Source organism: Bos javanicus, chromosome 6 (genome assembly GCF_032452875.1).
Source record: "Bos javanicus breed banteng chromosome 6, ARS-OSU_banteng_1.0, whole genome shotgun sequence".
NCBI classification, from domain to species: Eukaryota; Metazoa; Chordata; class Mammalia; order Artiodactyla; family Bovidae; genus Bos; species Bos javanicus.
In genome coordinates, this window is record NC_083873.1 from 85,821,713 (window position 1) to 85,846,176 (window position 24,464).

Genomic DNA, 24,464 nt, shown 5'->3' on the forward strand with positions numbered 1-24,464 from the left:
ACTTTATTATATCTACTTTATCAGGATTCAAATAAATTTAGGTTTTTATTCACTATCTTTATTTTTGTTCTGGTGGTTGACAAGGTGGTCCTCATATAAGTATATGACAAAATTGAAAAGATAAATTCTTATTAACTACACTGATGGGATCTAATTCTTATTAATTACAATAAAATATCTAATATATTTGTGTTCTAAGCTACTTTTTAGTAACCCCTAATGTTGTCTATTAAAGTTTTTCACACAAATATTTTGCTCAAGTTAGATCACAAAATTTTCTGGTGAAAAAATATACTTTCATACACACATACTGAGATGTATTTGGCTCAAAATCAAAATCGAAAAAGATTGCTCAATAAAGAAGTGGGGTAACAGAACGGAGTACTCTTGAATATAAAAATCACTGGAATAAAAGTCAATGCTTCCTGACTTGAGTCCAACTGTGTCTTTATGCCCATCACACGACTTCCTTGAATCCTCTTCCTCTTCTGGTAAAATTAGAGAACATTCCACCTTGAGTATACCATGTATCTAGTTACTAGGAAAGTCATACAAGATTAGTGGCTTTACTCCAAATGCTAACATATGCTCTATTCTGAGTTTAAAATTGCAAGTAACTGTCTGACATGCTATGAAAATATTCAATGTGCATCTACCATATGATAAGGTTATACCATTCCTCTGTCTTATCCGAGACAAAAAAAAAAAAAAATTGTCTTCAAAGATCCTTGTACAAATAATATTATAGTATCTTTATTTATAATAGTCCCAAACTAGAAATAGCCAGGGTGTCGTTCAATAGCATTTTTATAATAGATGAATCAGCAATAATTGCAACAACATGGATAAACCTCAAAAACATTATGCCATGAGACAGAAGCTAGATGTCATACAGTATATGCTCTATGATTACATACAAATGAAAACAGAAAAAAAATGAATTATTGATCATTTCAGATTAACTGACATTTTCTGAGAGAGGTGATCAAGTGGGACAGGGCAGGAGGAAACTTCATGGGGTGATAGAAAAGTAACACACTTCGACCCTGGTAAATGATCCGCCTGTACAGTTAAAACATGTACATTTCATCACACATAAATAATACTTTATTAAAATACTTTAGTTCATGAATAGAAAAAAGAAAATTATCACTGCAACTGAAGCTTCATTGTTGTTACTCAATTTCGTTCCCATCCATAGCTCCTCAGAGGTAACAGGATTTTTAAATTTCTATGTAGGCCTCCAGGCATTATATTATGCCTGTGCTATACATGCATACAGTTCTTCCAATATATAACAGACATTTAGTTTAAAAGGGATTTTTCTGCATAATAAAGTAATATTTTGACACTAAAAATAGAGATTAATATATTAAATATGATTTGAGTTTCCATAAGAGACATTACTTTGCCAACAAAGGTCTGTCTAGTCAAGGCTATGATTTTTCCTGTGATCATGTATGGATGTGAGAGTTGGACTGTGAAGAAGGCTGAGCACCAAAGAATTGATGTTTTTGAACTGTGGTGTTGGAGAAGACTCTTGAGAGTCCCTTGGACTGCAAGGAGATCCAACCAGTCCATTCTGAAGGAGATCAGCCCTGGGATTTCTTTGGAAGGACTGATGCTAATGCTGAAACTCCAGTACTTTGGCCACCTCATGTGAAAAGTTGATTCATTGGAAAAGACTCTGATGCTGGGAGGGATTGGGGGCAGGAGGAGAAGAGGACGCCAGAGGATGAGATGGCTGGATGGCATCACTGACTCGATGGACATGAGTCTGAGTGAACTCCAGGAGTTGGTGATGGACAGGGAGGCCTGGCGTGCTGCAATTCATGGGGTCGAAAAGAGTCGGACACGACTGAGCGACTGAACTGAACTGAAGATTTCATTCATAGGTTTCTCAAAGCATATCAAAAATACATTGAATTAAAATTCTTTTTAGAAATAAAGATTAGATACATTTCTCATGTCATTCCTCATAGCTCACATTGCTAGTGTTGTTTTTTTCTGCCAGAGACCATTTTGTTTTAGACAGAAATTACTGAAATTTTCCATGTTATTTCCAATGAGCCAGTATTCACTAATCAACTAGTAACATTTATAAGATAACATATCTTAAATTATCTTTATTTCTTATTAACCTGCATTCAAGTTCTGTTTCCATCCTCAGGGTTGTTGACCTTTTTGATTACTTATGACCTAACTCTCTGTTCCTTCAACTTTGCACAAACTCCCTCTATACATTATCTTCTTTCTGGACTACCTGGTTCTTATATTTAAGGACATTTCTGTCTATAAGTGTCTTAATGAACTACTGATATAATCATTGCAATGTATTGAACATATGACAACACATATATGCCCACTGAAATAATATAGGACTTTCAGTATTTTAGAATTTCCTTTCTTTCTTTCTGTTTATTTATATCCTACAAAACTCATCTACTCCAGGTCTTTTATTTCTAAGTGTGGTAAGAGCTTCCTTTTCTTTATGTTCTCATTTTAGCTGTACATCAGTTCAGTTCAGTCACTCAGTCGTGTCCAACTCTTTGAGACCCCATGGACTGCAGCATGCCAGGCCTCCCTGTCCATCACCAACTCCCGGAGTTTACCCAAACTCATGTCCATTGAGTCGGTGATGCCATCCAATCATCTCATCCTCTGTCGTCCCCTTCTCCTCCTGCCCTCAATCTTTCCCGGCATCAGGTTCTTTTCAAATGAGTCAGCTCCTCACATCAGGTGGCCAAAGTATTGGAGTTTCAGCTTCAACACCAGTCCTTCCAATGAACACCCAGGACTGAACTCCTTTACGATGGATTGGTTGGATCTCCTTGCAGTCCAAGGGACTCTCAAGAGTCTTCTCCAACACCACAGTTCAAAAGCATCAGTTCTTCAGTGCTCAGCTTTCTTTGTAGTCCAACTCTCACATCCATACATGACTAGTGGAAAAACCATAGCCATGACTAGACAGACCTTTGTTGACAAAGTAATGTAATCAGTAGCAATAGAAAATACTGAAATCATGATAGTAAGATCTTTGTTGTCTGTTCTTTAATCATTCTTCAATGATTAAAGAAATCAATCCCACTAGATAATTTTGTATTGTTGTATACTGTTTATATTTCAACCTAAACTTCTACTTGGAACTTCAAATTTAACATTTATAAAACTAAGCTTCTAAAAGTATGCTGCTGCTAAGTCACATCAGTCGTGTCCAACTCTGTGCGACCCCATAGACAGCGGCCCACCAGGCTCCTGTCCCGGGGATTCTCCAGGCAAGAATACTGGAGTGGGTTGCCATTTTCTTCTCCAGTGCATGAAAGTGAAAAGTGAAAATGAAGTTGCTCAGTCGTGTCTGACTCTTCGCAACCCCATGAACTGTAGCCTACCAGGCTCCTCATCGTAACTCCAATATAAAGGAAAATTTTAAAAATAAAAAAAATTAATTAATTAAGAAAAAAAAAACCACTAAGCTCCTAATGGTTTTCCCACAAACCAGATCCTCCCTCAACATCTGCCATACCAGTAAGTAGTAACTACATTATTCTAGATGATCAAGCCAAAAATCTGGAGTAATTATTGACCTTTTCCTTTCTCTCACACCTCACCTTTAATCTATTAAATTCTACATTCTCTAAGTTTCAAAGTATATCTAGAATGCTACCATTTCTCACTATTCCATCTGCTGACATAATCACATGCCTATATTATTACAGTAGGCTCCAAAGTGATCATATTTCTTCTCTTGCCCCTTCAGTCTACTTTTAGTAGATAATCCCAAATTGTCTTCTACTTGACAGCATCTTCCAATCAGTGTAACAGTTTTCTTAAAATCCTTTCAATATTGAAGAACCTTGCATTATGGGTCCCATTTTCCCCTCTGACTTTGTTTCAACTAAATTTACTATTTTTCAGCCATGTTGCTTTATCCAATATTTTTCAAATTTGCCAAGCTGACTCATAAATCAGGGCCTTTGCAGATGTGTTCTTCCTGAACTATCTACAGTAAAATGTTTACTTCCTTCAAGTTTTTGCTCTTTTGCTCATGGAGACATTCCTTGGTCACACTATCTAAGAGTGACCACCTCATCCCTATTAATACTTCCTATACTCTTTCTCCAATTTTCCCCTTACCATGCATGATGATAAAACCAATGATGTGTTATTTGTCATGGAATCATATCTCTCAGCCAGTTGAAATACAAGCTCCTTGAAAGCAGAGATTTTTCATTTGTTTATGGCTTTCTCCTAGATGCTTAGAAAATTCCTGGCGTGTACTCAAGAATTACTCATGAAATAAAGAAAACAATCTTAACTACATTTCCAACTTCAGTATCTGTTCAACTATTTCATTTGTCACATTTATTAAAAAGTTCAAGTATGTTGAAGATTTGGGAGACCTTTTCACAGATAGTTCAAATCTCAACCAAATATTTAGGAACAGATTGTCATTTACAAGGTAGATAATGTGATAGAAAGGCATTTCCAGAATGATCATGGACATTTCATGGTGCCCTGGAAAGATTGTGGAATATGACATGTCGAGAAATGAGGGCAGAAAAAATTCCTGAAAAGATTTTGAATGACCTTGAATTCTACATTAAATATCTTGAACATTACCCTGGACAGTATACAAAACCTCAGAAATATTTTGATTCAGGAAAAATGATTGTTACATTGATTTTAGAAAGAAAATATTTTTGAGGAAGTTAATGGAAAATGCATTTTGGAGAGAACAGATGAGAGGTTACAAGATGTATTAGAAAGCTGTTGATAATTATCTAAGCAATAGAAGATAAACTGGCACGAAAAAATGTAGGTAGCATGTAGTTACCAATTCACTTTATATAAATTATTTCTAATTATTTTAATATTGGTTTTCCTGGTGGCCCAGCTGGTAAAGAATCTGCCTGCAATGCAGGAGACCTGGATTTGATCCCTGGGTTGGGAAGAAACCCTGAAGGGAAAGGCTACCCATTCCAGTATTCTAGCCTGGAGAATTCATGGACTGTATAGTCCATGGAGTCACAAAGAGTCGGACATGACTGAACGACTTTAACTTAAGACAATATTATAAATTGGATTAAATATAGATAGTATTATTTGACAGATTCTGAAACTAATGAGAAAAGTTAAAAAAGTAAATACTTATAAAATTTACTGCTAGCTAGTAGGAGAGCTGAGTTTCCCAGTGTATTACACAGACTTGCATATGGCTAATCCTATTTTTAGAGTTGGCAAATGATAAGCAGTGAATAGGAAGAATGTATTTTTCATTTATTAATGAAATTTTAATTAACATTTCCAAAATACAATTTTAGATGCTTATTTAAAGTGGTCGTGACTAGAAGAGGTTCTGTGGTACGTCTAGGCAAAAAATAAACAAAAAAAGCCTTATGCTGAGCCTCATAGCTAGTATTAAAATGTGGAAGAGCTGAGCTACACAAACATGAAATATAGATAATCATGACATATTATAAATCCCACATTACCTGATATCATGTTCTAAATCAAACTGAGTAGAAGCATTCCGAGGAATATGGGGTACAAAAATTCGATAGAAAAGCAATTCTAATCATCATGACTTCTTAGAATTCAAATTCTGTTCAGGTATTTCAAACCACAGAATTACCATATTATGGAGGAACAAGGTATAAATAGTGTTGTGCCAATCCATCAGAGATATTCCACTGCCTGGACTACTTGTCTTCCTTTTAGGAAACGAGGTAATATTTTCATTTATCTTTTTGTTATTCTATGTACCTTGTAATATTGTAAAACCTAATAGCATTGTTCCAAAAAGTATTTTTTAAGGAAACTAATGTCAGTGTACCTTAAGATTCTTTGAGAAATTGATAGCTAACATAGCTACTGATTTATCTCCTTTTCAGTGCTTCTTAAAAAAATTAACATACAGATGCTAGAAATTGTTATACTGCTCTATCTTATGATGAAATGCCACAATCTTATTTTAAGGATGAGCTAATCATCATGAGGTTTTTGAAAATCCAGGGTGCTGCACATTAGATGTATGACCTCCTGGATCACTTTCCTCATCCATTAATCAGACATGTGTACCTAACAAAGTTGTTCCCCAGACTAGAGAAAGAATTTACAACATACCTAGCACAATGTCTGACAATAGCAGATGCTTCATAACTACCACTATTTCTATGGTTCTCATTTATCAACATGATATAAGCACTTCTTTAACTCTTAGTTAATATTTGTCCATGTTCCAGTTTCTTTCATCCATGGAAAATAAAATATCTTAAGTAAAATTGAGGTAAGTGGCTATATATAATGAACTTATTTCAAAAATTTAAATTATAAAATTTAATATATTTATCATCTTATTTGAAAACATTGTCATTATGAAATGCTTATAAAGTGAATGTCATGTGCATTATCCTGTAAGAGGAAACAAGAATATCTGGGATTCTTTAGTAGGAATGATAAATTAATAACAAAAGCAGGCAATGCTAATCTTAAGACAGAGAATAATTCCCACGCATACACATTCTCTAAATTTGCACAGGCAAAGATCACCAGCAAATTTAACAATTTTGAGTCAAATAAAATCTTGCTGTTTAAAAATAATTGATTTCAAATTTGTAGATCTACAGAGTAAAATACTATTATATGTCAAAAAGTCATTAGAATAACTTTATTTCACTTTTCAGTTCTTTGTGCACTGGAAAAGTTGCATTGATACGTAGTCAGCAAACCTTGGGGACTTATATGTGGTCATAGTATTAGAGATTGAGCTGGAGGGGATCTTAGAAATCAAATCTTCTTAGTTAAAAATCTCGTTTTGTGGTTATTCTGTCAGGTTCAGTGATGTTCAGTGACTTGCTCAAGGTTCAGAAGCCTGTCCCAGGCTGAGCTGGGATCAGCAGGCTTCTGAGCTGGGATCAGCAGGCTTCTTGTCCCCACCACAGTGTTCTTTTCACCTGCCAATTCTTCCCATTATGAGGGAGGCAGGCTCCAGGTTTTGGCTCACCTGAAATCTGATTTTAAAAAGATTTCTGTTGTTTTTTGCATTTCTGATATGATTCTCCATAAGATTTAAGAAGAATTGTAAAAAAAATATATGGCATTTTAGTATAAACATCATTATTTTTCATCACTGTATCTTTATGTCTGGAATAGTACCTAACATAGCAAGTAGTCATTGAATAAGTGGATAAATTAATAAATAATTTAGCTATTTATACATAGGGTCAATTATGCCACTAATTTGGTATGCCCAAATGAGCCTCCACAATTTAGAAATTAAGATTTTACATTTCCTTCTCCAGGTTTTACATTTTGTTGTGTTAATTTATTCTTGTAAAGAACTCATCGTATTCAAATCCATGTGTTTCTCAATGAATCTACTTTTATCAGTCTTCATTGCCCTTTTCTAATTATCTGAAGATAATTTAATACATAATTAATGAGGAAATGTGTGATTATAAGGAGAGTAAAACTGTTATTAATTAGCTTCTTGTCTATCTCACAGGACAAAGTAAACATGAAGTTCTTCATCTTTACCTGCCTTTTGGCTGTTGCCCTTGCAAAGAATGTAAGTATAATAAGATACAGATGAGAATATATTATGTAAATATAAGAATATTAAATTGTTTATAAGGATAATGTCAGGGGTAGACAGCAGGGAATAGAGAGGGAGTGTATAAACTTTGAAACCTATAATCAAAGACGGCCTTGGCCCTGCCTTCTGTAAGTTATGAAGATGGACAAAAATACCACTTCTAAAGTGTTCTCCTTCTAGGATTGGAAAGAGTTTTAGTTCGAAGTTAAAAAACGTACACTTTCTTCCGTAAACATTTGAATTTATTGGGGAAATATTTTCACTCCAAGAATCACTTCTTACAAGTAAGAAACATGGAACCATAACAAGGACTTCTTTTAAAGTTCAGGAGAGTCACAGAGAAAATGTAGATTCCCAAACCATCTCAAGCATATGTCAGAACTTCATCATTCTTGACTGCAGAAGCTCAGCAACAAGGATCCTTTGCAAATGATGTGTTGAATAGTGCTAACTTTAGGAGTTGGGCTTCCCAGGTGGCTCAGTGGTAAAGAACCCACCTGCAATGCAGGAGACTCCAGCTCCATCCCTGGGTCAGGAAGATCCCATGGAGAAGGAAATGGCAACCCACTCCAGTATTCTTGCCTGGAGAATTCCTTGAACAGAAGAGCTTGGCAGGCTACAGGCCGTGAGTTGCAAAGAGTCAAACACAACTGGGAGACTAAACAGCAACACTTTGAAAATGACTTGCCAGATAACCTAATGCAAAGTCAACCCTTCATTTCTCAAAGCAACATCTTCTAGTGAGAATGTTACAGAAATATTCATATCATACAATGATAAAGAAGGACTAGATGCTTCACATGAAGCGCTTTGAAGATACAGGCTTGTAATCTGTTAGCTCTCTCAGGAGCAACTGGGCTTCTTCCCTTACCCTGCAGTGTGTGCTGCAAACACCTCTCCCATGCCCAGTTCTCACTCAGTTCAGATTGGGCTTTTCTTGTGGCTCAGTTGCTAAAGAATCCGCCTGCAATGCTGGAGACCTGGGTTCGATACCAGGGTTGGGAAGATCCCCTTGAGAAGGGAAAGACTAACCACTCCAGTATTCTGACCTGGAGAATTCCATGGACTACACAGTCCAGAGGGTCGCAGAGTCAGATGCTTTCATTCACTTTCACTTTTCAGATGTACGGTATCATCAGGGTGACCAGAGTTCTTTGCTTCCTTTCCATTTCCACACCTCACACATCAATCTTGAAAACTTTGTTCGTCTCTAAAGCCAAGCCAAGAGCTTAGCTACAGTAAGAATTCCTGTTAGATGAATATAAGATAAAATAAGCTTCAGTGGTCAATTTTACACCAAGTTTCATTGTTTCTTATTTATAGTCTCCTAGTCTTAATTACTCTTCTCTGTAAATCAGTAATTGTCCTCAGTCTTTCCCTTAAGAGTAACTAAATCTAGCAATTAACAAAAACTAAATAAAACAAAATATCATGGTATTATAAACATTTTAAGATTCTGTAGCTCATGTGCACATAAATTATATTTTAAACTGTGATAGGGTAAACTAAGAACCCAACACTTCCTAAAAGCAAGAACTACATTAAGCTATAAAAAGGATTTGTTTGACATACAAAATGATTTGCTGGTAATATTATAGGATATAATGTTATAATAATAATGAAAAAATTCAACTAAACATCATACATTTCCAGAAACAAATTCCTAAAAGTCTCTTGCCATCAAAACAAACAGGAATAATGATAAAAACAAAACAAAATAGTGAGATACCTTGGCATTTTAAATCTACCATAAAACTGAGAACTGTATTTGCTTTTGTTTATAGACGATGGAACATGTCTCCTCCAGTGAGGTAAGATACTTTAGTATCAACAGAAAATCTTTTAGGTTAGTAAAAACAGAATATGACCTAAACTATTGTCTTTAAAATAATTTTTCTCCAGTGAGTCTAGAACTGTAGAATTAGAGAAAATTGGAAGTGCGACCATAACGAAAAGGTATATAGAGAGGAATAAAGACCAAAAATCTTCACATTCAAGTCACCAAGATTAGATTAGTGCATTTTTTTCTGAAGATGTCTCAGTATTAATGAGGTATGTTCACAAGTCATGATGAATATTTTGGGAGTACAGTGACAGGGATCCATTCTATGTTTCTGCAAAAAGGACTAAAGCTCTTCTGGAGCCATATTCCATGCTACTTCCTAAATGACTTCCCAGCTATGGGTACATAATAGGTTCCCACCGTTACCTCCAGTGTCACCTAAGCAGTTTCTTGTTTTCCTGTGATGTGTTTAATCTCTCTTCAAAAGACAGGAAAAAATGTGATAATAATAATATGAAAAAAACACTGAAAATTGTACAGAGGAAATAGAAAACCTATTTTTTCTTCCCTGTGGATGATACTTAGTAAAGTTTTTGATTCAGATATTCATAACCCAAAGCACAACGCAAAATGAGTTAGGTATATGAAATATAATAGTTATGTAGAGGGTGTGAAACATCAGTTAATTTTGTTCAGTAATTCAGGAAAAGACTAATATGTTATCTACTCCATAGATAATGGTTGTAGATCGATATATTATTAAGCTAATATGAATTCAATTTAGGTAAATGAGTAATGTTGTCTTTCTTTTTCTAAGGAATCTATCATCTCCCAGGAAGTAAGTACCAAATTCTTAAGTCAAATATAATATATTTTAACTTTCTTTATTTAATCAAAGTTATAAAATAAATTTATTTATTTTGTAGACATATAAGCAGGAAAAGAATATGGCCATTAATCCCAGCAAGGTAAAGTTTGATTACTTTAGACTATTAATCTTTCACTGATGAGACAGCTTTTCTATCAAACATCGATCTCTTTCTCATTCAGTCAAAAAGAGAATTATGATTGTGATTGTGAAAATGGTGATGTTTTCATTGTTTTGTTTAAATGCTATATACTAATGAAAGGAATTCTGGGAAAAGATTTGAGAGCCATTTTTGAGCCACAATGTTAAAGCAGAATATCTTTGAAAGAATTTCTTGTTAAAGATTCATCATCTTTACTTTTCTTCCTTAATTCTGTACTCTTTTGTTCACAAAATCATATTTTCTTTGCTATAACTGTATGCTCAAGATGTATGTATTACACTACATTTCAATAAATGTTATATCCTTTTGGCTTTGTTTTCTTTTAGGAGAACCTTTGCTCCACATTCTGCAAGGTATACAGATTTCACATCTGTAGCATAACGTGAAGTAAAATATTATAGTATTTGAACTACACTGAAATTAACCTCTATTTGGAAAATATATTTCAAATCAATCAAATTTGAAAACCAAGATTATCTTTAAACAATGAGACCAAAATTAGTCTTCTCAATTCTATGACTAAATTAAATGAAGAAAATATATCTTTGCATGAATCAACTAACACATTTGATTCCCAGAATCTATGAAGAATGAAGAACTTATCTTTTAGTGTTTTTCAGTATCAAACTTATTTTATTCTTTTTTAAAATTCTTTTTCTGTTGCAATATTTTCTTAAAACTGACTCAATCAATTTATTATAGAAACAATACATATTTGCTTCCTAAAGCATGTCAGTTGGCCTAGTGATGTATTTTTCCTAATACACAATAAGAAATGACTATTAAAATGAGAAAGAAAAACCTATCCATGCCCTGCCTAAAGGTATCTTGTATATTCATTCATTCACTTGATAAATCTTTTATTCAACAAGAACTATGTCCCCAACATTATCTCAGTCTGTAGGAATACAATAATAATTATGAGACTCGCTGCGGATACAACAATAAGCACAGTAAACAAAAATAAATACCACTGTCATCAAATAGGAAATTCTTTTATAACTTATACAAAACTCATACAATGAAAGCGAATCCAGTCTAATGCATCTCTTAATGAGAGAGAAATTTTTCCTTTTATATTCAGGAGAAATTAGTATAGCAATGCTGTGGGGAAATACATCTAATTATTTTTCTTCTCTCTTTAAGGAAGTTGTAAGGAACGCAAATGAAGAGGTGAGAAATTTTTATACATTTGAACATTTTTTGTTCATATTACCAATATGTAATATTCTAAAATTAGTAATGGCATATGGGAACATGTTTAAATTTCCTTTTTTAGTAAACTGAAAAATGATTTATAAGTTGCTTCAAAATGACAGTTTTTCCCTGTCCACTTGAGTAATGTCCACCTAAATCACTGTGTATTCTCTTGAGCCACTTACATTTAAATATATGATCATTTTTATCTCTTCCACTTATTTGCTAAAGGTGATTAAAAACAAGCAGCCAAGAAGCCTGGTTGCATTGCTTTTATTTTAATCCTTTTAACTTATCATACTAATGATCATGTTTGTAATAAGAGACATATCCTGAGTAAATATTAACATGCAAAGAATAATGTTTGCATTTCTTCTGGTAACCAGATTTATATTGTATATATTATTTTTTTCAAGGAATATTCTATCGGCTCATCTAGTGAGGTAAGAGACCTTTTCTTTTAACATCAAACAGCAAGTTCATCCAAAATAGATTTTCAGCAGTGTGTAGTAATTTGTTGTTAACATCGCAAATAGGGTGAGCAATGGAGAAATCATTTACCCAAACTTAATGTCATACTGGGGAGACTGGGAAGTGACTATCTACACCCTGGTGTACATAGGTGTTCTTTCACAGAGATATCAAATATCTGACGCCAGAGGAAAGAAGTAAAGACATGCTCTGGTATTGATAGAAATAGCCAAGCAATGAGTACAATGAGGAAAGCTGTCTGGGAAAGGGAGAACCATAGCCTTGGCTCAGAGCCTTGAGGCACAGCCTGAAGACTTCCTACTTAACATCTAGGAAGCCTGCTTTAGTGTTTTTCTAGGCCACGGGTCTGTCTGGAATGGAGAGCCAATGACCTCCTATAGATACCAATGTGTCATCTAGAAAGGGTATGCTGGATTCAGTTTGCCACATCTCACTAGGCCGACTTTGTAACCTTGTTTGTCACCTGTCTACACTGCTTAAGCATTTGATATTGAATGAATAATGTAGAGTTGATGAAAACTTTAAAATTAAACATGTTTTCAGTCACATGTTATTTCTTTGAAACTGAGGACTCTGAATTTTCAATTTATTGAATCTCTAATAAACACTGTAACTCCAATATTTTGGCCACCTCATGCGAAGACTTGACTCATTGGGAAAGACCCTGCTGCTGGGAGGGACTGGGGCCTGGAGGAGAAGGGGACGACAGAGGATGAGATGGCTGGATGGCATCACCGATTCGATGGACATGAGTTTGGGTAAACTCCGGGAGTTGGTGATAGACAGGGAGGCCTGGTGTGCTGCGATTCACGGGGTCGCAAAGAGTCGGACCCGACTGAGCTACTAAACTGAACTGAACTGAATAAATACTGTAATTTCTCAGTAGTAGTAGCTTGGATTCTAAATATACTTAATGAATTGCCCTTTCTACTCTAGTACAATGCTAAGACTAAATCATGAAAGTTAAGTTAATCCTCCTTTTCTTCCCCCGAAGGAATCTGCTGAAGTTGCCACAGAGGTAACTAATTTTCATTCAAATAAAATGAAATTCATATCGCCCAGATTTGTTTTCTTTTTGTATATTTTTATAACAAGTGTTTTGTTTTCTTAACAGGAAGTTAAGATTACTGTGGACGATAAGCACTACCAGAAAGCACTGGTAAAGTTCTCATACAAATTATAACTTCAAGTAAACAGTCATCGTACCACTGCTTCTTCTCGAATGTTCACATAACTATTCCATCCCAGTTACAGAAAATTTTATGTTACTAAACAACCCTTGTTAGGTAAATTTGCCATGTTGTATAAATTATCTAATTAAATAAATTTCTAAGAAACTTGGTTCTTCTATAATCTACTTTTGACACATAGAGAAGATTCAATACTGGAATAAATATTCATAATTTTCTTTCTCTCTAGAATGAAATCAATCAGTTTTATCAGAAGTTCCCCCAGTATCTCCAGTATCTGTATCAAGGTCCAATTGTTTTGAACCCATGGGATCAGGTTAAGAGAAATGCTGTTCCCATTACTCCCACTCTGGTGAGTGCTGCTTTTTTATATGTTGTTTCTTGTTTATTTGTTTTTCTTTTTGTTTTTGGTGAGGGATGAGTTCAGGATAAAGATTTGTAAAATGTCTAAAGATAAAATGTCCCAAAGAGACAAGTTTTAACTTAGAAAGTAGAACAACTGTAAAAATCTTATAGTCCAGAAATTAAATCACAAACAAAAAATAGCTCAAGTAAAGTAACAAATAACAATAGCAACCATAGTGACAAATAAGTAATTTAATTTAAATTGAACATACCTGTCTTAAGAGTATGCTTCTACATCATTTTGCTTGGCTTCTCAAACAATTCTCTAAGAGGAGATAGTAATCATTAATTTCATGTAACAAAAAGATTGCTTTGTTAAGAAAATATAAAGAAATGAAGTAATTTACCTAGGTTCCAGGTTCTCTCTACCACTTTCTTTCATAAAACAGTCTGTCTTAAGGAATGTTTTCTCATATGAGGAATAAATAATGAAAGTTTTCATGGTCCTTTTTTTTTTTTTTTTGGTTATAGAACAGAGAGCAGCTCTCCACCAGTGAGGTAAGGCATTTACCTCCAAAGGCAATAATCTGATAACTAGTAAGATATTATTGACTTATTATACACTGTACTAGACAGTCTTTGATGTAATTGCTTAAGCAATAAATCTGGATTTACATAAAAATTGAAAAAATCTTTCCAATTGAAAAACTGGAACTTTAGATCCCTAAGAAAAATCTGGGGAAGGCAGAACAAAAATGTACATATTGAAGGATACAAAGATTGGATCTGTGCTAGTATACTTTGTCAAAATGCTATTACTACTTCTCTTTTTATAACTCACCATTAATATTGCTATCACACCACGAGACCTGGTATAGATCTTAAATTTTAGAAACAGAGTGGGAGAAATCCAATGTATTATTCTGAAATAAGAACTCAAATTAATTCAGATCCATATAAATTGCTGTTATCCAAGTGTCTTCCTGCACATCACACATAGTCAAACACATTTTCACATCACACAAGAAATTGCCTAGTTTTATTCCTACTTCATAACGAATAAAATATTTGAGAAAAGAGAAATAGAAATTTCATGCTGCTAAGTCACTTCAGTCATGTCCGACTCTGTGCGACCCCACAGACGGCAGCCCACCAGGCTCCCCGGTCCCTGGGATTCTCCAGGCAAGAACACTGGAGTGGGTTGCCATTTCCTTCTCCAATGCATGAAAGTGAAAAGTGAAAGTGAAGTCGCTCAGTCGTGTCCAACTCCTAGCAACCCCATGGACTGTAGCCCACCAGGCCCCTCTGTCCATGGGATTTTCCAGGCAAGAGCACTGGAGTGGGGTGCCATCGCCTTCTCCGAAATTTCATAAGTAAGACTAAAATGTATCATTTCAATTTTTTCTTAAGGTATCTGCCAACTCCTCTCAGGAAGCAAGTCAAAACCACTTACATTAAATACAGTTAAGAAATTACTTTTTATGTTGTTAGTTATAAAATATTATTTATTTGCATAAATATAATCAGGAGACAATGTGGTTATGCATACCAGTCAGATAAAATGTATTTATGTATTTATTGATTCATTGATGAGATATGTCATTCATCATTCACTTAAGAAATATGCATTTAGCCAGCATTATGCCCTTTACATTATGTTAGACTCTTGGGATACAACAGTGATTTACAAAGCAATAAAAATAAATTGAATTATTCTTTATAAAAGAGGAGTATTTCTAAATATAGTCAAAAGGAGATTATGTATAGACAATACAGTGGGAATTAAATGTCTAATTCTTTTATTTTTTAAGGAAAATTCAAAGAAGACCGTTGACATGGTAAGATATTATTTCTATAGAAGCTATTTTAATTAATATTTTCAAAATCTAATATCAATAATTAGGCTTATCTGAAACATTCTCTTTTAATAAAATAGAGTTATATTTGTAAGTTATTAAAAATTTATATTTCTCCAGCACTTAACTCTGTTCCTCTCAATTGTCTTGCATTCTTTCAATTAAGGCCTTCCATATGAACAAGACTTTTCTATATCACAAAAGTTTTATATTATTTCCACTGCTTCTTTCTTTTTTAATTAAATTTTTACTATTTTTGAACTAGATATTTTACTTCAATTCTTTTTTACCTATTATACTATTATTCTTTTTGTAAAATGAGAAAGAACTAAAACTCCACAAATGTTAAAATTATACTGCTAAAAATTCAATTGTCTTGGTCCCCAAATTTTGACTATTTTTTTATTTCTCCCAGAATCTTCTAATAGTTCATCCAGTGAGAAAATATATACTTTTAAAATAAACAACCAACTAGTTTATTGCACTTTTCTGCTGTTAATTATTTTAAGCACATTAGGTATTTGCTAATACTTAATTTTTTAACAGAGCCACATCAAAATAGCCAATAAAATAAAGAAAAACACATGTAAGAAAAATACACAGATTCAGAGTCATTTTAGAGATCTGAAAGGAAGTACATCCAAAGGGTTGAGTAGCTGTTCTAGCCATGCTTTTGACAATGTTCAGCTGGACCCTGATTCATTAATAACAGGCATTTTTCAAATAAGCCAATGCCAAATAAACATCCTGTCAACTGCCTTCACCATAGTTCTACCCTGAATCTCTCTGGTTGTTTAGGGGGTTGAATACTGGATTGGGTTATGAGTTGTGTAAATCACAGTTACAAGAACACTTGCTGTGTTAGAATGAGTCTAGTGGAAAAACGCAATGGGAAGACATCCCAGGAGAGGATGAAACATGGATTGTGGCCCACAGTCTTATGGCCTGAGGCACAGTCCAACATCAACCTCATTGAGAGCTTTAGGAGCATGCCTTACCTTTTCTTTCAATTTGGGAGTCCATACTCATTAAAAAGGGCTTCCCAGATGGCGCTAGCGCTAAAGAACCAGCCTGCCAATGCAGGAGACAAGAAACACAGATTTGATTACTGGGTTGAGAAGATTGACTGAAGAAGGGTATGGCAACCCATTCCAGTATTCTTGCCTGGAGTATCCCATGGACAGAGGAGTCTGGCAGGCTATAGTCCATAGAGTTGCAAAGAGTCACATAGGACTGAAGTGACTTAGCACGCAGGGAGGCACAGCCATTAAAAAAACAATGGTCTTCCCAGAAAGGATATGCAAGCTCTGCTACATATCTCAAAAGCCTGCTTTGTTTTAGTTTTCCCTCCTTCTCTCCCTCTCTCCTCTACTCCCTTGCTTTGCATCTGCTATACTCGATGAGAATTTGACATTATATGAAAAATATACGTAAATGGAAACTCAAAACATACTTTCAGTCAATTGTCATATGGACACAGAAAATGCTCTGATAATGCATATTCAAACTCATTAAATTCATAATAAATTTCTATAAAATAGCACTTTGTTACTTGATAGCAGTGATTTAGCCTTGAATTGTTAAAAATAATTAGCTCTAGTTCTCTACTGTAATGATGCAGACAAAATTACTGGTGGGCTATTCAAGTAAAGCTGATTTTCATTTTTTTTTTTCCATAAGGAATCAACAGAAGTATTCACTAAGGTAAGTAATTTCTCTTCAAACAAAATTAATTACATGCTATCCTATAATATTTGCTTTTGTATTTATTGCAGTTTATTTTTATTATTAACAGAAAACTAAACTGACTGAAGAAGAAAAGAATCGCCTAAATTTTCTGGTAAATTTTTATACAAACATTTGAGCACACTCAGACTCAACGTGGATACCACTGAACCACAATCCTCTCAACAACAACAAAGCAAAACAAAAAAACTCACATTTTTTTAAACAAATTCTAATTTCTATAAGTCTTCCTTATACTTTATGAAAACTATTGCAAAAACATTCTCCCATTGTAGCAGCTGTACTATTGCCATGTATCCACCCAACCCTTCATTCTAAAAACTCACTGACTTTTCATTTTGTAAAAATAGGAAATTATCCCGAAGACAGGTACCACTGTGTTTAATCTCTATAATAATCTATAGTTGTACCCATATAAATGGTTCAAAATAGAACACAGAGGAGAGGGATATTTAATTACAGAATGCTGCTGCTGCTGCTGCTAAGTCGCTTCAGTCGTGTCCGACTCTGTGCGATCCCATAGACGGCAGCCCACCAGGCTCCCCTGTCCCTGGGATTCTCCAGGCAAGAACACTGGAGTGGGTGGCCATTTCCTTCTCCAATGCATGAAAGTGAAAAGTGAAAGTGAAGTCGCTCAGTCGTGTCCGACTCTAGCGATCCCATCTACTGCAGCCTACCAGGCTCCTCCGTCCATGGGATTTTCTAGGCAAAAGTACTGGAGTGGGGTGCCATTGCCTTCTCTGAATTACAGAATAGGTGACAGGCAATATATTATCATTTACTTCTATAAAATAAATGACACTCAGAGATTAACAATTGGCTCAGTGTTGCAGATTCTACTGAGTTAAATCACACATTCTATATGACTCTAAGGACCAAGGTATTTCCACGAGGTATGGAAAAGAAGCTGCAATCTAAGACACTGTTAAGAAATTATCCCCTTGCCTTCTTACACAAATATTTTTTTTCTTTTTTTCCCACTTAAGCATTTTGGCACTAGAGATTGAAATAACCAAAGAATATTTTTAAACCTACCATTTATTTTATAAAAGTAAACATAATTTTATATGAATAAACTTTACTTTGCTTAAGTCTGTTTGGTATCGTTTAGAATTTATCCAAGTAAAACTTTATTTGGTTAGGTCCAGGTGTTCTGACACATGGGATAATGGAATAATTATAATTTTCCTAGAAAAAAATCAGCCAGCGTTACCAGAAATTCGCCTTGCCCCAGTATCTCAAGACTGTTTATCAGCATCAGAAAGCTATGAAGCCATGGATTCAACCTAAGACAAAGGTTATTCCCTATGTGGTGAGTTCTCCCTTTTATTTTTAATTTTAAAACTGAGTTGTCTTTTGTAATAAAAATAAGATAGGGAAATGAAATGTGGAAATAAAATTCTAAGTTCTAAAGTAAAAGCTAAAACAAAATTAAATGAATGTTCTAGGCTGGAAATTGAATTATAAATCATATAGGATGAATAGAGCTACAATAAGCAGAGAGAATTAGCATGATACATTGTGCTTGCACTGGATTTAAATTTCATAAGTATTTGCTTATTTCAGGTGATTCTAGAGCATTTCCTGAAGGTGGGTCAGCATAGAAAATATTACTTCCATTTCACAAAAGTATCTGAAATTCCAAAAAGTAGCCCGACCAAACTCTAATTAACATTTCTCCTTTGTTTCATTTTTTAAAAAATGTGACTGAGGAAATGTATTTTAACATAAGGAATAAGGGAGAGAGCAGGAAATTGAACCTAGAGAACCAAGAATTTAATATAAAAATATAAGATTGGAATCCAGAAGACCGGACATAAATGAACTTTTGATTTGGGGCAAGTCGCTTCATTTATATGGATTTTTTAATATGATTTACTTCATTGGATATACATATAGCATTTAAAGATATCTTCCCCATGATTAGAGAAAATAAGAATTTAGTATCTGTAGTTTGAATATAATGTGCCAAAATTTTTTCTAAATATTTCCACAGAGTTGTAAATATTCTTTTTGTTTGTTATTATAAGCAATTAGCTAAAACATGTTATTTCTTTCTCTTTTAAAGAGGTACCTTTAAGATTCTGGAATTACTGCTTCTACCTGGTTATGGTAAGTAGCTTTAGGCTTATAATTTAAACAATAATTGGGATTTTTGTGTGAAGGATGACTAATATTAAGTAATATACATGCATGTTAAATTGCTTCAGTCATGCCTGACTCTGTGTGATCCTATCGACTATAGCCCACCAGGCTCCTCTTCCATGGTATTCTCCAGGCAAGAATACTAGAGTGGGTTGCCATGCCCTCTTCCAAGGAATCTTCCTGATCCAGGGATCGAACCCATGTCTCTTACATCTCCTGCATTGGCAGGCAGGTTCTTAACAGTAACGCCGTATGGGAAGTATATAGCTTCAACTTTAAGTCATACTTGGTTTATGAAATATTTTAAATTTTGCTTATACCTCCTGGATTCACAAATGTAAGTGATCTGTATATTTGCATGCATTTTATAAATATTTTGAAAATAAATTATAGAGAAGGTTCTCTATAGCTGATGATAAATTCAGTCAGAAGCAAGAGCTCTGGGTGGAAATTGTCACAAGCATAATGGTCACAGGGATGTTAACCTGTCACCTTAGAGCTCAGACCCAGAATTTCAGTTTGGTGAAAGATATGCACTACAGTTTTCGTACACAAGTTAGCTTAAAACAAGCATTATTTTCTCTGGAAAAAATCATTATTTTTTTAAACACATAAAACCTACTTCTCCTAGTGATTCTCTTTGACATTTTAAACATTGCCTGAAAACCATGATGAACAGTCAAGGAAACAAGTATACATCAATGTTGCTTTTTTGTGTAGTCACTTTTTCCTTGATATTGTCCTTGCAGTATATAAGTCATCTCCAACCTCAGCATTCTGTCTCACTCAAGATTTCTTGTTCTTTGTATGTGTTCTGCAATGGGACAAAGTAGGTTTCAGAAAAACCAGTAGTAACAGTGGTAGTAATTTATTGGCCTTGCAGTGCTTGTCACAATCCTAAGCCCTTTGCCTATATTAAATTTCATGTTCACAAAAACCTACATCAGATCAGATCAGTCGCTCAGTCGTGTCCAACTCTTTGTGACCCCATGAATCGCAGCACGCCAGGCCTCCCTGTCCATCACCAACTTCCAGAGTTCACCAAGACTCACGTCCATCGAGTTAGTGATGCCATCCAGCCATCTCATCCTCTGGCGTCCCTTTCTCCTTCTGCCCCCAATCCCTCCCAGCATCAGAGTCTTTTCCAATGAGTCAATTCTTCACATGAGGTGGCCAAAGTACTGGAGTTTCAGCTTTAGCACCATTCCTTCCAAAGAAATCCCAGGGCTGATCTCTTTCAGAATGGACTGGTTGGATCTCCTTGCAGTCCAAGGGACTCTCAAGAGTCTTCTCCAACACCACAGTTCAAAAGCATCAAATCTTCGGTGCTCAGCCTTCTTCACAGTCCAACTCTCACATCCATACATGACCACAGGAAAAACCATAGCCTTGACTAGACGAACCTTTGTTGGCAAAGTAATGTCTCTGCTTTTGAATATGCTATCTAGGTTGGTCATAACTTTCCTTCCAAGGAGTAAGTGTCTTTTAATTTCATGGCTGCAGTCACCATCTGCAGTGATTTTGGAACCCAGAAAAATAAAGTCTGACACTATTTCCACTGTTTGCTCATCTATTTCCCATGAAGTTGGTGGGACTGGATGCCATGATCTTCGTTTTCTGAATGTTGGGCTTTAAGCCAACTTCTTCACTCTCCACTTTCACTTTCATCAAGAGACTTTTGAGTTCCTCTTCACTTTCTGTCATAAGGGTGGTGTCATCTGCATATCTGAGGTTATTGATATTTCTCCAGGAAATCTTGATTCCAGTTTGGGTCTCTTCCAGTCCAGCGTTTCTCATGATGTACTCTGCATAGAAGTTAAATAAACAGAGTGACAATATACAGCCTTGACGAACTCCTTTTCCTATTTGGAACCAGTCTGTTGTTCCATGTCCAGTTCTAACTGTTGCTTCCTGACCTGCATACAAATTTCTTAAGAGGCAGATCAGGTGGTCTGGTATTCCCATATCTTGAAGAATTTTCCACAGTTTATTGTGATCCACACAGTCAAAGGCTTTGCCATAGTCAAGAAAGCAGAAATAGATGTTTTTCTGGAACTCTCTTGCTTTTTCTATGATCCAGCGGATCTTGGCAATTTGATCTCTGGTTCCTCTGCCTTTTCTAAAACCAGCTTGAACATCAGGACATTCACGGTTCACATATTGCTGAAGCCTGGCTTGGAGAATTTTGAGCATTACTTTACTAGCATGTGAGATGAGTGCAATTGTGCGGTAGTTTGAGCATTCTTTGGCATTGCCTTTCTTTGGGATTGGAATGAAAACTGACCTTTTCCAGTCTTGTGGCCAGTGCTGACTTTTACAAATTTGCTGGCATATTGAGTGTAGCACTTTCACAGCATCATCTTTCAGGATTTGGAATAGCTCAACTGGAATTCCATCACCTCCACTAGCTTTGTTTGTAGTGATGCTTCCTAAGGCCCACTTGACTTCACATTCCAGGATGTCTGGCTCTAGGTCAGTGATCACACCATCGTGATTATCTGGGTCGTGAAGATTTTTTTTGTACAGTTCTTCTGTGTATTCTTGCCATCTCTTCTTAATATCTTCTGCTTCTGTTAGGTCCATACCATTTCTGTCCTTTATCGAGCTCATCTTTGCATGAAATGTTCCTTTGGTATCTCTGATTTTCTTACAGATATCTCTAGTGTTTCCCATTCTGTTGTTTTCCTCTATTTCTTTGCATTGATCACTGAAGAAATATTAAATTTCTTGTTCACAAAAACCTACATAGCCAATATTATTAGCCACGTTGAGATAAGGAAACTGCTGCTGCTGCTGCTAAGTTGCTTCCGTCGTGTCCAACTCTGTGTAACCCCAGAGACGGCAGCCCACCAGGCTCCCCCGTCCCTGGGATTTTCCAGGCAAGAACACTGGAGTGGGTTGCCATTTCCTTCTCCAATGCATGAAAGGAAAAGTCAAAGTGAAGTCACTCAGTCATGTCCACTCTTCGCAACCCCATGGACTGCAGCCCTACCAGGCTCCTCCGTCCATGGGATTTTCCAGGCTAGAGTACTGGAGTGGGTGCCATTGCCTTCTCCTAAGGAAACTGAGCCCCATGGAAATTAAATAACTTGTTCATGATCATCATGTAAAAGTGGAAAAGCCAAGACTCCAACACAGATTTCCAGTTCTAGGATTCAAACATTCCACTATTAATGTCAAGCTACAAACAAAGTCCAACTAGGGGATTTTTTTAGAACACTTTTTTGGCTTTAGGTTATGTTGTCACAAACTTGATTTGCTTTGTCATATCATTTTTTCCCTCCATATGATGAAAAGGATCAGACTACTTCGCAAAATAATTTTCTGTGAAAAAAAAGAATAACCATTATGAGTATGAGCTGAATATTCAGTTGTGTTTAATAAATAGCCTTTTTCACTTTGCTATCATTATTTATATACTTATTCTGCATTTAAAAACAATGATCATGTGTTCCATAATGTGAGAGACATGAAGGAGACAAAAATAAGGTACCAAACTTATCCTCATTAAGCTCTATTCTAGACAAAGTCACAGAAATGCAGTACAAGGTACCAGATGCTAAGTTAGAGACATCAGAAATATGTGGTAGTACAAAAAGATCCAGTGATGCACCAAACATAAGTCCTAAAGTAAGTCCTTTCAGATAATTAGAAATAGGCTAAGCAAAGCAATGGCAAAGGAAAAAAAAAGAAGGTATCAAGCTGATAGAAAAATGACAAAAGAAACAGAGAAACCAAAACTGCAAGTCAGTTTTAAAGAATTTAATAATTTTAGCAATTTCTTAACATATCAGCCCATTGTCATTTTGCATAATGATTTTGTTTTATTAAAATCTAGATTTCAATTAGGTTAAAGGGTTTTAGGTGCAGGAAGCAATAACATTTTATGTTTAATAAATTATTTAGAAAATAAGAATAATTAAATGTTCCTTCAAAGTTGCTGAAGTGTAAATATTTACCACTTTATAAATAAATATAAATATTAATACTACTTTTATTTGTTGTGTTAAAGAAACTGGCTATCAGTTTTCACTCAAACATTAAATTATTTCACAAACAGTTATTAAAATCCTACCATGTGCTAAGTTATCATATTGAACACTAGAAAATATTAATAATAGTTACAAATAATAGCATTTTGGATACATGTGTATGCATGGCTGAATCCCTTTGCTGTTCACTTGAAACTACCACAACATTGTTAATCAAATATATCCCAATACAAAATAAATTTTAAAGTTTGAAAAAAAATAATAACATTCTGCTAAACTAGTATGGATGAGTATGTGTGGGTTCTGTATATAGACATACATTATTTCTTGAATATAGATCGATAGGTAATGTAGTATTCTGTTTTCCTTTTCAGGTTGGACTGGAAAATCTATCTTCTACAGTTTCATATCTACCACTTTACTTCATACAACCAGCATGTTTGGAGTGGCGCATCAATAAGACAAATCGCAGAGTATTTCCTGAATTATTTATACTCTCCCTGTTAGTTTATATTGAATATACTGGGTTTATATGGTGGTTTCATACAAACTTAGCTGATGATTATTTAAAATCCTTTCCCTACTCTTTCTGAGTTATAGAAATATTTTTCTTTCCCTCTGAAAATAAAATTTCAAGTGCATTCTTTGGTGTGTAATCATCATTTCCATCGTTCATACTGGCCCATGAGGCTGTGGATTATAATATTGTTTATTGTTTAGTTGCTAAGTCATATTCAACTCTTTGAGACCCCATGACCCACCAGGCTCCTCTGTCCATGGGATTTCCCAGGCAAGAATACCGGAGTGGGTAACCATTTCCTTCTCCAGGGGATCTTTCTGACCCAGGGATTAAACCCTGGTCTCCTGAATTGCAGGTAAATTCTTTTCTGCTGAGCCACTGGGGAAGGCTTCATGGATTATAATATAAAGAGTCTTATAATATAAAAAAGTCCTAGCAGTAACTCTGAACCACCTTGACTACCATCAAAAGAACCATACACTTTCTGAGTAATTCAATTTTATTTCTCATAAATATTACTTATTATATTCTCCAACCACAGCTAGGTTTACAGTATTATTAAATCATCAGTCT

At 35.0% G+C, this 24,464-nt stretch overlaps 1 protein-coding gene and 1 long non-coding RNA gene across 5 annotated transcripts in view; one reads left to right on the forward strand and one right to left on the reverse strand.

Moving 5' to 3' along the window:
• Positions 1–5,621: 5,621 nt before the first annotated feature.
• On the forward strand, positions 5,622–24,012 carry LOC133249647 (alpha-S2-casein). Of its 4 annotated transcripts, none has more exons than XM_061420382.1 (18): positions 5,622–5,726; positions 7,505–7,567; positions 9,379–9,405; positions 10,195–10,215; positions 10,304–10,345; positions 10,735–10,761; positions 11,555–11,581; positions 12,022–12,048; positions 13,092–13,115; positions 13,212–13,256; positions 13,517–13,639; positions 14,164–14,190; positions 15,444–15,470; positions 17,169–17,192; positions 17,284–17,328; positions 18,427–18,546; positions 19,303–19,346; positions 23,746–24,012. In XM_061420382.1, exons 2-17 carry the CDS (start codon positions 7,517–7,519, stop codon positions 19,312–19,314), a joined length of 669 nt encoding a protein of 222 aa, XP_061276366.1. In that variant the 5' UTR covers positions 5,622–5,726; positions 7,505–7,516; the 3' UTR covers positions 19,315–19,346; positions 23,746–24,012. The 4 variants fall into 4 exon arrangements, with proteins under 4 accessions (XP_061276366.1, XP_061276369.1, XP_061276368.1 ...); XM_061420383.1 differs by lacking the exon at positions 5,622–5,726 and adding an exon at positions 6,248–6,286; XM_061420385.1 differs by lacking the exon at positions 15,444–15,470.
• LOC133249651 (uncharacterized) overlaps positions 7,799–24,464 on the reverse strand; it is a 28,226-nt gene continuing 11,560 nt past the window's right edge. The window contains exons 3-4 of the long non-coding RNA XR_009737041.1: positions 13,905–13,957; positions 7,799–8,842 (exon numbers count right to left, since the gene is read on the reverse strand). This is a non-coding gene — a long non-coding RNA (uncharacterized LOC133249651). The remainder of the gene's footprint in view (positions 8,843–13,904; positions 13,958–24,464) is intronic.